Here is a 14,465-nt window from a genome sequence, read left to right on the forward strand (position 1 = left end):
AGAGAGAGAGAGAGAGAGAGAGAGAGAGAGAGAGAGAGAGAGAGAGAGAGAGAATATGAGTGTATCCAATGCTGGTTTCCTTCCCTACATTCTTTCCTCACTGCCTTGGTAAAATCTGACTGGATTACTTCCCATATCCACACCCCAGACTCATCTGTGAAATGATGGACAATAACAGAATCTACTTACAAAGTGGTTGTGAGAACATGTGAAAAAGTCCCCATATGGCAGCATAGTAGGTAATACAGACCAAGCTCTATCATCAGAAAAAAAAAACACTAATCATTTACATTTCTTAGGAATCTATTTAAAGGATAAGAAATTGGTTCTCACTGCCTTGCAGTACTGGGTCAAATCTTTCAACCTCAAAGATTTATTTTTGAAGTTAAGTTTCCGCGGCAACAGTAAGCTCACCCAAGTTCTTCATCCAAGCACCACGTAGTATCAACCTTGAGCCAGACTCAGTTGAGCACACTTGCATCAATGAAGGTTGGAAATTAGGAGAGCTGGTAAAGAACAAGGGCTTTGTCACATGTTCTGTAGCTCCGTTTTCTCACCTCTTTTTCACTTGAATGATAAATATAACAAACACTGAGTATGTTTCACAGTCCCCCTCCATTTTTCCTCAAAGTAACACCACTGGGTGGATTAAAAGATGCCTTATATGTATCCTCTACCTATACTGTGTTCCCAGTCCTCCCTTCCTCCACAGTTTCAATCTCACGTGTTAGAGCAGCTTTATGGACAATCCAGGCCCACCATTCTGAACTAATTGTGATCACAGGGCTGTAGGGTAATGGAGGACACTGGACACCCAGGCACCAGAGTACACCCTAGACACAGCTTGCAATGTTAAGCAAGATGTTTGAGATGGCTGCTTGTTCAGCATCAAAGCTCCAAAAGATTCTAAAAGCTTGGCTACTTTCAAAAGCTTCCCTAGCTTCCTGCATGGAGACAGGAAAATCTCTAGCTTCATGGGGGGTGTGGGGGAACAGAGCCTGAGGCAAACTGGCTGGCTAGATTCATCAAAGACATGACTGAGGGAGAACAGATTCCCCACTCCACCCCCCTCTTTGGAGTATAGGAATGACTCACAAGCTTATTTATTCAAAAAGTTACATTCTCCATTGAAGACAGGGGTGGATAATGGAGAAATTGCAACATTTCAAGATTGCATGAGACATCTCATATGCCCAGTCATTCATCTTTCTATGCAATTACAAAGATATCAACAAGGGCTGCAAAGTTACCCATCCCACCCGTGTGGGGTTTTCATTACTTGTTGTTGTTGTTGTTGTTGTTGTTGTTGTTTTGCTTTGTTTTTTGTTTTTGTTTTGCTTTGGGTGGGGTTGGCTCTGCTAGTGTAAACAGAGTAAACAATATATCTACTCTGTTCTTCTTTACCCTTTATCCTTTTGGAAAGGAAATGTACTCTACTGCTTAAAAATAAGGACTTAAAATCAAATTGTTTGGGTTCAAATCCCTACTCCTATGAATTGCAATTTGTGCAATTCTGACCACATTACTAAGCTGTCTATCTGTAAAAATGTGGGACAATAGCATTATTCTATTTACAAAGTCCTTGGGAAGCTTAACTGAGTACATAAAGAACAGCTCCTGGCATATTGTTGGTGCTCAGTAAATGTCTGATATTATTATTGATTCACAGGTAGACAAATGTTCTTTCTCCATTGCACATCTTTTGTTTACTTACTGTAACCATGAGATAATCATATTGACCACAAATGGAATTTGGTTTTGTGGTGCTCAATAAAAATTGATCTATGAAGAGTAATTTATTTTATAAGTCTAAGGAGATTACTTGGGACTTTAATAGCCTCTAAGGGAAAGGAATGTTTTAAATATGGGTGTGCTTTGCTGTGTTCCTAAAATTATCTTCTTTCTGCATCTGTTCTCTTCCATTCATTCAAGTCTTTTAAAATTAATAATAGTCGGTGTAGGTGATATACAAAGGAAACAATTTCAAAAGAGAAGGCAATCAACAGAACAGGAGAAAATATGTGCCAAGCATTCACATGACTAAGAATTAATATCTAGAACATACAGGAAGTTCAAGAGTTGGAGATGTAGCTTCATGGTTGAGGGCTTGGCTAGTATATAAAAAGTCCTCAATCCAATCCCTACAACAAAAATAAATAATTTAATTCAACACCAGAAGAACAAATAATCTAATCAACAAATAAATTTGACTGACAGTTCTCAAAGAAGTATAACTCCAATGCATACATGAAAAGTACTCAATATCCTCAGCTATAAAGGAAATAAAAATCAAAACTACATTGAAGATTCCATCACAGCTAAGCAGAATGGCTGCTAGTAAGAAAACAAATGACAATAAATGCTGGCAAGGATATTAGAGGGAGAGAAAGCTCACTTACTATTAGTAGGAATAAAAACTGATCCAGCCATGATATATATGATATAGAGGTTCCTCAAAAAACTCAGAATGCTTCCTCTCCCAGATTACCCTCCCCTAATGGGTCATAAAAATAAGTGGCTACTTATTTCTATCTGCTTTCCTATCTTGCATTACATCATTCAATCTTATCCTCCATCAGATTTGGTTCAGTTCCGTCTATTTGTTTCCCTTCCTGGTTGGTTTCACTCACTGGGTAAAATCAAGACATCATCACCAGGTCCTGGAATGGTGTGGTTGTATCCTCCCCAGCCTTTTTCAACATCTTGCCATGTTTCAGGAAAAGACCATCTTGAAGCTGATTCAGGTACTGATGTAGAAGCTGGAATACACAGGAAATACATAGAGTTAAAACTATGAAAACCAAAGACATGGTGACAAGTCCAAGATTCTCTTGTTATTTTAAGACTGGTATCTTCACCTCTCAAATTAGCTGGCTTGAATATTAGAAGTCTAGAAAATATTTATGGCAAGCAAGCAAGTTACTGCCAAGCCCTTACACTTCTGAGAAAATATATTCCAAGCTTATTAAACATTTGCATTCTACTTCATTATAATATTATATATGCTTATTATGTATTATTTTGAATATTCTAATAAAGAAAAGACAATAATTTCCCAGAACCTCACCACATAATGATTACAACAATCAACCTTTTATTTGTATTTCCTCCCATAATATCTTAGTGTTATTATATAATTGAAATTATATCAGATTCAGTTCTATTTAGTTAGCTTAGTTATTTTTCTTATGTATTTTCTAATGACACTAAAACTCTATAAACTCAATTTTAGCGATTACACAATATTCTATCATACTAGAAATCCATTATTCTCCTACTCTGTAACATTTAACACGTAGAGGCTTTCTAACAGTAAACAATGTGATTCGAGCAATCTCTATGCAAAGCTAACAATAGTCCTGATGAAGTTCTTAAAGTAGACTCTTTCTTGGAATGGCTGAGTCACAGTATGTGGTTCTCACAGCTTCTGGCATACATGAATGTCAGGATCATGAACTGGACACTTCTTGTGATGGCAATGTATGCATAGATCATGTTTCCTTAATAATTCTGTTCCTAATCAATAGCATTTTACTAGCATCACGATCATGGAATTGATAATCACTAACCACTTCCTAAAAAGACTTCTAGTACCACACTGTGGACTCTGTCATGATGAGCTACATCTGCCTGCCTTTTTCTGCTTTGTTTTTATTATGTTTGTTGTTTTCCCCTATGATATGAGTAGTTCAGCTAGGGGCCAGGAAGACTGCCTCAAAAAGGCAAGAGAAAATGCTACCCCTTGACAGGGTGAGGAGAACCTCTTCCATTAGTGGTTAATTTCACAACCATAAATAATGATTTAGGGAATAAAAGGGAGGAGTTCTTGATTTGGTAGAAGTCCCAAATGAATAACAAATATAAACAAAACAAAACAAAACAAACAAACAAAACTTCCAAGCTAATAAGATGGTCAGTAAATACTGGAGAACTGAAAACATGCATCCAGATTGATAATTGCTCTCTTATAGAATTCCCAGCCAAGGAAGGAAGCAGAGTTTGGTCAGGAGAAGATTCCTGAAGGATTAGCTGACCAGAATTTCAAGGGCTTAAAGGTTCTGCAGGTAAAGTGGGGCAAAGTCAAGGCCCTTGCTCCAAATGTTGAAATGTGTGTGCGCATATACAAAGTTGAGAAATGAAATGTCTGTTGAGTGGGGTAATCAAATGAAGTTTGGTAAAACAGAGCTAGGGCAAATGATGAGTCCGGAAGACTTTCTTAAGTAGTCAGGGAGTAAAATACTATGAGGACAGAGGAGCCAAAGATTTCAAGACTAGTGGACTAGCAGTTGATGAGTTCTATCAACTTCTAATGCATTGAGAAGATGGCATTTTGTGTAATGTTGAGATATCCAGACAGAGATATACACCAAGCTGATGGTTGTGATTCTGAAAACTAAGAGATACCACTAAGCAAGAAGAGTGGTTTTGTTCATCATCTGTCATAGGTCATGCTTGAGTCTTTGAAAATGAATATGATATCACTAAGCATGTCACCAAGAATTAACAAAACACCTGATGTCGCATGCATGGGAACAACCTCCTGGTTTTTCTGAGTATCCAAATCTATAGCAGTGATAGTCTAATTTGAGCTCCAGAATAACTCCAAAGCAAACAGTGTGGTCATGCAGAAATCATAGGTACATAAATACAACACACAGCACAGGAATAAGGTGCTTCTTAGAACATGCCTATTGCTAAAAAAAAAAAAGGCTTTAGAATAGTTTATAAATGCTAACACTGTAATACCTTCAGAATAATGCTTTCTGTGTTATGCCTCTTTCTCTTTATGGCCTATATAGTCCAAAAGAACAGGCCAAAGGGCATTTGTTAGAATAACCACTAACTAGTACACAGAGGCCAGGCATGGTTTTTGATGTTCTATATACAGGAATATATCCAATGGACAATGATGAGGCTCTTTAGAATGTCATGAATTCTCAAAATAAACAAAAGAGAATAGAAAAACTGTTGCTTCAATTCTATGAGAGATGGCAGAAACAATCACCCCTCACTGCTGCCACTCTCTTCTAGTTTATAGAAGGGCTAGGTTGGTTTTTTTTTTTTTTTTAATTTAGCAATCCAGACCTTCCAGTGACTATCATACACAAATCCATCATTCTAGTCCATCCTGCCTTAAGAATATGTTTCAGTTTCTTGTTTCTTACTAAATCGCTATGTAGCTAATATTGCACCAAAATTCTGAGTTTTTTGTTTTGGTTTGGTTTTGGGTTTTTTATTTTGTTTTTTAGTAGTCAGCAACATACTGCTTATCTTTTCCTGGAATCTTGTGCAATAGAATGAGTTCAAGATGAGATCTTGTTAACAGTAAAATTCTGTAAGAGAGAACATTAGAAGCCAACTATTGAGTTTGGCTATCAGGGAATATGTGATCAAGATAAGACCCTCATTAGAGAAATTTTTTCTTATGGTAGATGTCAGACACAGAAACTCACAAGTGCACACTGTGCAGAGAGCAAAAGACTTTGAAGCACTCAGCCTAAATGGGATGCCTTTATCAAACCCCTCCCCTCAAGAATAAGAGACCTATGTAGAAGAGGAGGAAGAAAGATTACAAGAGCCAACTCCAAGGGAAGAGCATCTTCCAGGCACAATAGGACTGACCTACATATAAACTCACAGACTGTGACAGCAGACACAAGAACTGGACATGTTTAGACCAAATAAACTCTCATCAGTGAAAATAGGAGGCAGACACAAAGTCCAACTCCTTAGCAGGAAGCTACTTATGATCAATACCCACTCTAAAAAAGGAAAATTCATTTTCTCCAAAGGAGTGTCACTATGTGTATCAACCACATGCCAATGTAAGGCCCATGACCAGAAGTAATTAAATAGACACAATACAAACTTCATCTCTCCCTCTTTCCCTTCTCTTCCCTCCCTTTCTCTTTTCCTCTCTCCCTCCCCCTCCTCTCTCTCTTTCTTTCTCTCTGTTCCTTCCTCTCCCTCCTTCCTTCTTTTTCTCCCTCCCCCTCTTTGCTTCCCTGCCCAATCTTGATGTATACTTTTGGTTTGGTTTTGTTTTGGGAGATTTTAGCTATCTGAAAGGGAGCGAGGGGGAAATAAAGTGAGGATACAAAAGGGAGGGAGGGAAAATGAACTTGGATGGGTGGGGGGATGTGGGAAGAATTGTGATGCAGGAAGAATATGATCAAAATCTATAGCATGAAAAAATGTTAAATAGAAAAAGAGAGTGGTCCCAGTGTACTTGTTGAAGTAGAACCCATATTACAGGGGATTGGGGGGCACACTGTAGGTAAAGAAAGGTAGAGGTCAGGACTCGGCATCCTAAAGCTCATTGCATTTAGCACTAGCTAAATGTCTTTGGTCTTCTCCCAAACCTTTAGATCACATTTAATGAGGACCATCATTTGTAATGAATCCTCATCTTACTTCCCTATAAAAATGGGTTCAACAGCAGCAGCTCAAATTTGACATGGTCTCGCATAATAAATATCAGGCAAATATTGCATCTACTTAAGTATTCATTAACTTCCTCCCAATTTCTCTAGCTCTGCATGGAGGAAGCTGATCTTTTGAGAAGCTTCCATGACCAATAACAGCAGAAAGGAGATTTAAATTGATTTCTTGGCACAAGCCTAGAAATTTCTTTCCATAATATCCTCACAATAACCACCACAGTTCTGTGTACCCAGCAGACTCTCTATTAGTGTGTCAATGGAGGGACTATTCACAGCATATTAATAAAAGTTTCAACTGCATTACATACTTATATTGAACCTTGTAATAAATCAACACATATAGAACTTCATTAATCATATACCTTTGTTTATGGAAAACTAGTGCTGATAGTACAATAATTAATTGCATTGATTTCCACAGAATGGTTTATTAAATAAAATGTACTTTCACATCTTAAATTTACTATTAGAGTGTATATTCCATCTCATGGAAGTCAAGGCACTCCCAACAGTCCTTTATTATGAAATATATTACTGGTATACTGATTCTGTGCTTTCTTATACATTATGATGCTTTTCTGTCCTAAATTGTTTAAGAGAAGAAAACTGGCTACAGAGTTTAATTTCATGTGTAAATTAACCTATATCTACCTAAATAATATAAGCATATTAGGGGCAACATGGCATAGCAAAAGGAATACAGGACTGAGTTCAGATGTATGAGGTCTTACCTAGGCTCAGCCATTGACTGCTGATATTACAACATGAACTGTTTAATCTCTCAGCACCCCATGTAGTCCCAGATACCCTAGAGGACCCTGGCACAAGACAGCCTTTCCAACTGGTATGAACCTATCAGATAGGGATGTGCACACTTTTCTGGAATTTGGGGACAGGATTTTCAGAAAGAAAAGAATTTGGTGACAATTTTTCCCCCTTGGTAATAGTTATTTAAAAGGAAAGCAAATTAATTACTTCTTCATTTATTTGACATCCTCTGGAGACAATAAGGCATCATAAAGGTAAGGACCATTCTTTTTTGCTCACCATTGTTAAACACACACACACACAGACACACACACACACACACACACATACACACACACGCACACGCCATATAGAGGGGCAATCAATCAACCAGGAATGCTGAAGTACCTAATGGAATAGAGGTGGAAAGTGTAAAGAATTAAATGCATTCAGAACATGGAAACCACCATGAAATGAGTCTTAGCTGCACTCGTCATAGCACAAAGAGCACGGAGCAGAAACCCAAAACCCTTCTCTTACTTTAGAGCAGTGATTTTACCTCATCCACTTTTTAATTGAAATGGAAGAATTAGAATGGTTTTGATGAGTGTGACTCTTGTCTGACATAACACAAATATTCCCCTGAAAATCAAAGGGAAACCCAGCCTTTGAAAGGCTTTATCCCTCCTGCAAATGCACAGTTAAACTGGCTCACAGTAAACAAAAACAAACTAAGACATACATTAAAAGGTGGTTATGAGATGTTTAGTCTTGGATAATTCGGCTTCTTTTGAGTTAGCAGGATCTCACAGAACCATCTGACTTCTGGGACGGGTTTGTTTATCCTGATTTCCTGAAATTACCAGGAACAATTAAAGTTTAGAGATACCCTGGATTTTTCTCTCCATTTGGAGGGGGCCTAATGGCCCATCTGCAGATCTGGAGTCCTGTGTGCACATATGGCTCATAATTTATGAGACGTGCTTATTTACATGTTACAATTCTTACTTTCTATTGCTTTGAAAAATAAATGCATCCTTATATCTTCCCTTGACATGCAGACATATATTAATTGGAGGACAACACAGCAGAGAGCTGTCAGGTGCAAAAGCAGGAGAGCTGATGCTTGCCTGGTTATAAACAAAGAAGAGGAGGGCTATATAGTACCAATGGAGCACATTCTGCTATACTGGACATTCTCTTTACTGTTTATACTCACCTGAAACACTTGGAGGTGCACCATGCTTCAGTTGGAGAAACACCTTAACTTGACCTTCACCTGAAACTTAACATTAAAAAAAAATGAGTGTGACAGAAGACACTACATACAGGCAAGAATGATGGCATTGCATTTTATTTTTCATACACACCCCCAAAAGGAAAAAAATGAAAGAAAAGGAGTTCTCGCTACTTAATTGAACACTTGATTTCTACCATTTTATTTAGTTTGATTGGGTTAGATTATGCGTAATTGCAGAGAGGTTCACATAAGAGGTGTGGAAGGAAAATATTTTAGCCATGTGCTCTGTGGAGGCCACTGGTGTCCAGCAGGCACACCCCATCTCTATGTCCACAGTTCTGTGGGCTTGGTCGTCTCACATGTGTCCTTTTTACATCACCCATGAAATGTATTTGCTTTACCTTTTTGCCAAACAAATTGCCCTTTTAATGAAGGTTCTTTTTTTTCTCCCTCACCCTAGTCCCCCCCTTTCTCCTCCCTTCTCCTAAACCAACTAAGCACATTTAAAAGGCCTGAGGTTCATTAATTTTAAGTGTTCAATAAATTAGTGGAAATAATCAAAAGGCCTGATTCTTCCTGATAATGACAATTTGATGTCTGTATAAACCAGTAGATTAAGCTGGGAACATATGCTCCTTTGCCAAGAGAGGTTCCTATAATTAAATAGTGAATGCATCTACAAGGTGCTCTCATGCTTGATTAATTAGTAATCAGGTGCACGAACTCTATCTTTCTGGTAACACCTTGTCTCTTATTGGTTAATTACCTTTCTGCCTTATACAATGTCATGCAAACCAGCCCCTCCCATCACTGGAGGACCTAATGCAGATGTAGGCTGCAGCCTCAGGGTCTTGGTCAAACTCATGCTCTCCGTTATTGCGTTACTAGGACCCTAAACTCTTGCTTCCATCACAGATGGGACAGAACAAATGTCATTCTTTTTCATTACACTAGAACATCAGAGAGAAAATTACCCAAGAGACCTAAGAAGAGATCTCTCTGGTTCTCATACTCAGGTTTTCTTCCTTTTCTCGTGATGTTCAATTATAAAATACATTGGTTTTCTCTTTATATCATCACATCTAAAACAAGGTACATTGGCCAACATACTCTTGATATGTTCCTTCTGTGTGTGTATGTATATATGTGCATGTATTCGTGTACATGGAGGGGGCGATGCATCCACGATGCATGTGTACAAGACAGACAATAGTCTCAAGTACTTGTTCTCACTTCGTGCATTGCTTAATACATGGAATCTTGAATCAAGCTGCATAGGTCATGCTAAGTAACCATGAGCTTTTGGGAAATTCTGCTCCTCCCTGCCATCTTGCCACAGGAACCCTGGGAAGTATGACACAAACGTGTACCATCTGTCTGGTTTTTATTCTGCTTCTGCAGATTTAAACTTGGTCTTTAACCTTGTATGGCCAGAGTTTTATCCACTGATCAGTCTCCCTAGGCTAAAGTGTTCCTTTGATTGAACATTTCTATGACCTTCCTTAAATTATACTTTACTTCTTGTTATATATTCACCCATTCATCTTCCCACATTCTACCTTCCCTCCCCTTTCATTAATGGAGCTGGACAGTACTTCATTGGTTAAAAGCACTAATTTCTCTTTCAGAGGACCCCAGTACCAATCCTGGCACCCATGTTGAGGAGTTGCCTATAACTCCAGCTCCAAAGGATCTAATGCCCTCTTCTGGTCTCTGTAAGCATTGCACTTGAATGCATAAACCTATACACACAGGCAAACACATGTGCACATAAGTACTAATAAAATTAAAAATAATTTTAAAAAATTAAGTCACCATCTCACCTTTCATTTTTCTATAAAGTCTAACACACACATACTCACTTCTATTCACATTTTTTATGTCTCCCTGATATGAAAAGCCACTGCTAGCTCCGTATCATGATATTAATCTTGTTTGTTTTCAATTCAATAACTAATAATTGCATATCAACTGCTAATTTAGGATAGTATCGGTAACTAATATTATCTCTACATTTTCATTTTGTTTTGTTTTGTTTTGTTTTGTTTTGTTTTGTTTTACAGTGTTGGGGACCAACCAAAGTCTCCTGAATGCAAGACAGGCAAAATGCCACTGAACTACACTCCTACTCACAGGAAATACTCTTTTTTTTTCCTGAGACAGGGTTTCTCTGTGTAGCCCTGGCTGTCCTGGAACTTGCTCTGTAGACCAGGCTGGCCTAGAACTCAGAAATCCGCCTGCCTCTCCCTCCCAAGTGCTGGGATTAAAGGTGTGTGCCACCACACCCGGCTAGGAAATACTCTTTTTAAAGAGATTTTTCTCATGTACTACTGAAGCTTAATACTTCTGGAAGTGTAGTTTTTTCTCATGTGCTGATTTACAAAATGGTTACACAGACCACAGAAAGGCGTTCTGCTTACTCCCGTATAGGCCAAAGAATAGTAAGCCATAGTAGTAGTGGTATTAATGATAATAGTGTTAGTTTTCACTGAAATGAAAGGAAAAAATATGGACAAAATATCATCAAGAAACATGCAAATAAGGGCAAAGATACAATGCCTTTCTGTAAGAGCTGGGCATTAAATAGGGTCACCCAATTAATCTCTAAGGAAAGACAAACTAGAAAAGAGATCCCAGGAAACATCAGAAATGAGAAATGAAGGTCATTTAAATGTATTATGGAAGTCATTGTTAGTCTATGTTTTCCAAACAGCACAGACTTCCTGAGCCTTGCACGTGTATGTTCAGTGCATACATGATATATTTCTTATGAAACAGCTAGGGGTAAGGAAAGAAATAGTAGGTACTCGACAGAAGACTTATAAAGCTTTACAGACACTTTACAATATCAACCCCTCAAAAAAAAAAAAAAAACAATAGCATAAGAGAAATAATCGGAGGAATAAAAACAATTAAAATTCTCCACGTTAGATATAACAAACCAATCAGTTACAGGAAAAGCAACCCATGTATCCCAAAGACCTTGAGTGAAAACAGCCACCACACATGTCCATGGACTGTGGCTACCACAGAATGACTACCATGGAATGAGCTGGGGCAGAAGGATATACTCTTGGCACATCAACCCTCAAACCATTCAGCTTGTCCCCTCTTTTCCTTTGACTCTCATCCAGGGACCATTCTTAGCAGACCAAGGCTTTCTGCCTCCATGTTCTATCCTGTCAGCCCCTCACTCCACTGCACTTAAGGGATGGTGACTGCACAGCCTTTCACATCTACCTCCAGTGTGACCCCTCTACACATCCACTTCCACATCTACATGTTCACTTCCAGTGTAATTCCATACCCGAACAAACACTGCAGAACTGAAGGTATACTGAAAACCTCTTGCCCACTTTATTATGTATGAGAATGTCCCTCAGATAAGATTCAGAGAATCAGAGAAGGCAGAGAAAAGCTTTAAACAGTAGGGAAAAAAATATCACAAAAGTCTAGTTTCCCAAGCTTCCATCGTGTATCACCACCTGGAGCTGGCTCTGAGTGTGCAAATATGAGTCAGATGAGAAAACCTTCTCAAACATTTCTAAGTCAGAAGAGGCAAACCAGGATGGTGCAGAATGCATGGGTGCTAGACTCCCAACAGCAGAGATCTGAATCCTGACCCACCCCATTCCTACACAGAGACAACTGAGAAGTTAGTCATCATTTCTGACCTTCATTCACATCACAGAAAATGGGGGGGGGGGGCGGGAAACTTATCTGTTTTATAGGATCATTGGGTAAAGAAATGTGAGCTAACAGTACATGGTACATAGGAAGCAAATATTAGTTGCTGCTGGTACCACTATGACAGCATCCCTATCATTCCTGGCCCCACCTTAAGAGGTTCCAGACATTGCTTTCACTTGAGTTGCTCTTTCCACAGCTGCACCTCTTCAAGGGGAACAATAGTATTACACAACGTAAAGAGATCTGCTTAATTTTACTAAGTGTTTTAACTTCAACAAACTGTGACTGTGAAGTGTCATTTCCAATTTGAATAAAGAGAAGAAGGGATGAAAACCATTAAATAGTAGAGGTATTGTCTTGGGAAGAGTTTAAAGGCTTCCTCCAAGCTGTGATATTGTGCATATGCTTTCTCCATGTTTGTATCTTCCAACTTTGTATTTGTAATATGTGGGTGGCTAATCATCCTTGTTTATAAGTGAAGTCCCATTGTTGATCCTTCCCAGATTCTAGGAACTGGTCTTCAAACACAGTCTTAGGGTCACTGAATACCAAGTTGTCCTGGTAAATGCTATATGATATAACCCTGCTATAAACAGAGGCATCTAAGAGAAACAGGGGTGTGGGTTTGTTTTCAAGAAAATGCCTTCTGGAAAGAGAAAAAGAAGACAACTATACAACTATATAGAAGTACCCAATAACTTAGTGTGCTGTGCCTGGTGAGTCTTGTCCTGTCTGGGGTCTTAGAAAAGAGAAAAAAAATAAGTACCCTTCATTCTGCTCTTAAGCAACTTTTGATGTTTTGGAAGGGAAAGTTAACATCTATCTATTCTAGAAGAATCAGTGTGGCAGTGCCATCTAAGGGCACCCCTAGGGGACTTGTTATATTTGATTCTCACTCCATGTTCCCATTTTGGCTGCCATGCCCGCTGTATGCATCTCTTCTCTTAGAATCTGCTTCACATTCCTTCCCTGAGCACAGAACTTGACCTCACGCCCAAGAAGTTGATGTCTTCTGATTTAGCTGCAGAAATCAGCTTATCAAAAGCTTGTGCTTACTTGCTTATCAAAAGGTATGGTTCTTTTGCCTGACTTCAGCATCACTAAGAAGCTATGGAAGTCACATTTGCCCTCATGACACATGAACCTTTAAGGGTCCTTAAGGAAATAGAGGAACATTCTAGGTTAGCACCTTCCCCTAACCCTAGTGATATTCACTCATGGGTAGCTGCTATTATTTTTTAATAATTTAATCAAGACTGACAGATATGTCTGCATTAATCATAGTCCTGAGAGTTAGCTCATTAAACCTTCTTAATTAACATAGAGAACAATAACAATTATGAGTCTGACTTGGAAAAATGTGTACCACACATGTATAGAGGCATTTGCAATATCTAGGGCCCTCTTGAAGACAAGAAAAAATTCCAGAGGGACCTGGGAATGAGTATTCTGTTTACTCATGAGGTAATCTTAAAAAATTACTATTCACAAAATTATATAACTTCTCTTGGACTCTCCCAACAACAGTCTGTATTTGAGAACAGGTTTTCTTGTCAACTAAGGAGTGTAACTCTAGTGGAAAAGAAAAGGAAAATAAAAAAACGCATGAGTTCAGAACAGTCATGAGAAGAAACCAGACAAAACTTTGCAAGGCACAGTGTCATCCCCAAATGCACGTGTAACAACGATTTTATTAACTTAATATATCTTCTTTCAATGGCTATTGATGTTCAAGGTATTGTACGAAGAAAAAAGTATCCCATTGATTTCCATGCTTTTAGGATTAGTATTGCATAGGAGAAAATTCTGCTTTTAAAATACAACAGCTTATGAGTTGATTTTAAATATTAAGCAAATAATACAGAAGGCATGAGAAAGCATACTGAAAAAGCCAAGTGTGATGGCTCAAACCTGTGATCCTAGGTCTCAGGAGGCAAGGACAGCTGAGCTGGCAACAAAAGGACAAGGAAATGTGACAAGAGACCAAGGAGAAGTGGCCACATATCTAAAATTTAAGAACTGTGGTGTCAGCTAAACTGTACTGGGTGTCCTTACAGTTAGAGAAGAATTGGTTTACCAAGGTAGTTATTCAACCTTATATTTTAAATAGAAAGCAGGGGGCTGGAAAATAGAAGGCACTGAACTCAAGTCAGAACAGCTGTACTGGAATACAGATCACCCACCTGCGACGTATGTCACTTATGTTCTACCACTTAGCATTAGGAAGAATTATCTTTCTAACCCAGTCCTTTCTAAGATGTCTGTGACAATTTGTCTAAATCTGTCTCTCCTCCCTTCCTTGTCACTACTTCAATTCCCTCTCCATTTCTCTCTCTCTCTCTCTC

At 38.5% G+C, this 14,465-nt stretch overlaps 1 protein-coding gene across 19 annotated transcripts in view; it reads right to left on the bottom strand.

The window, feature by feature from the left end:
• The window catches only part of Pkhd1 (PKHD1 ciliary IPT domain containing fibrocystin/polyductin), a 487,582-nt gene that overhangs the window by 199,792 nt on the left and 273,325 nt on the right, over nt 1–14,465 (bottom strand). For 15 of the 19 annotated variants that reach the window (XM_029539264.1, XM_029539265.1, XM_029539270.1 and 12 more), the window contains 4 exons: nt 8,410–8,475; nt 2,631–2,759; nt 2,066–2,141; nt 415–506 (listed from right to left, as the gene is read on the bottom strand). In XM_029539264.1, the coding sequence (XP_029395124.1) occupies nt 415–506; nt 2,066–2,141; nt 2,631–2,759; nt 8,410–8,475 (363 nt within the window). The remainder of the gene's footprint in view (nt 1–414; nt 507–2,065; nt 2,142–2,630; nt 2,760–8,409; nt 8,476–14,465) is intronic. The other 4 variants (XM_021197628.2, XM_029539277.1, XM_029539276.1 and 1 more) reach the window with 1 other exon arrangement.

This window comes from Mus pahari, chromosome 5, assembly GCF_900095145.1.
Source record: "Mus pahari chromosome 5, PAHARI_EIJ_v1.1, whole genome shotgun sequence".
NCBI classification, from domain to species: domain Eukaryota; kingdom Metazoa; phylum Chordata; class Mammalia; order Rodentia; family Muridae; genus Mus; species Mus pahari.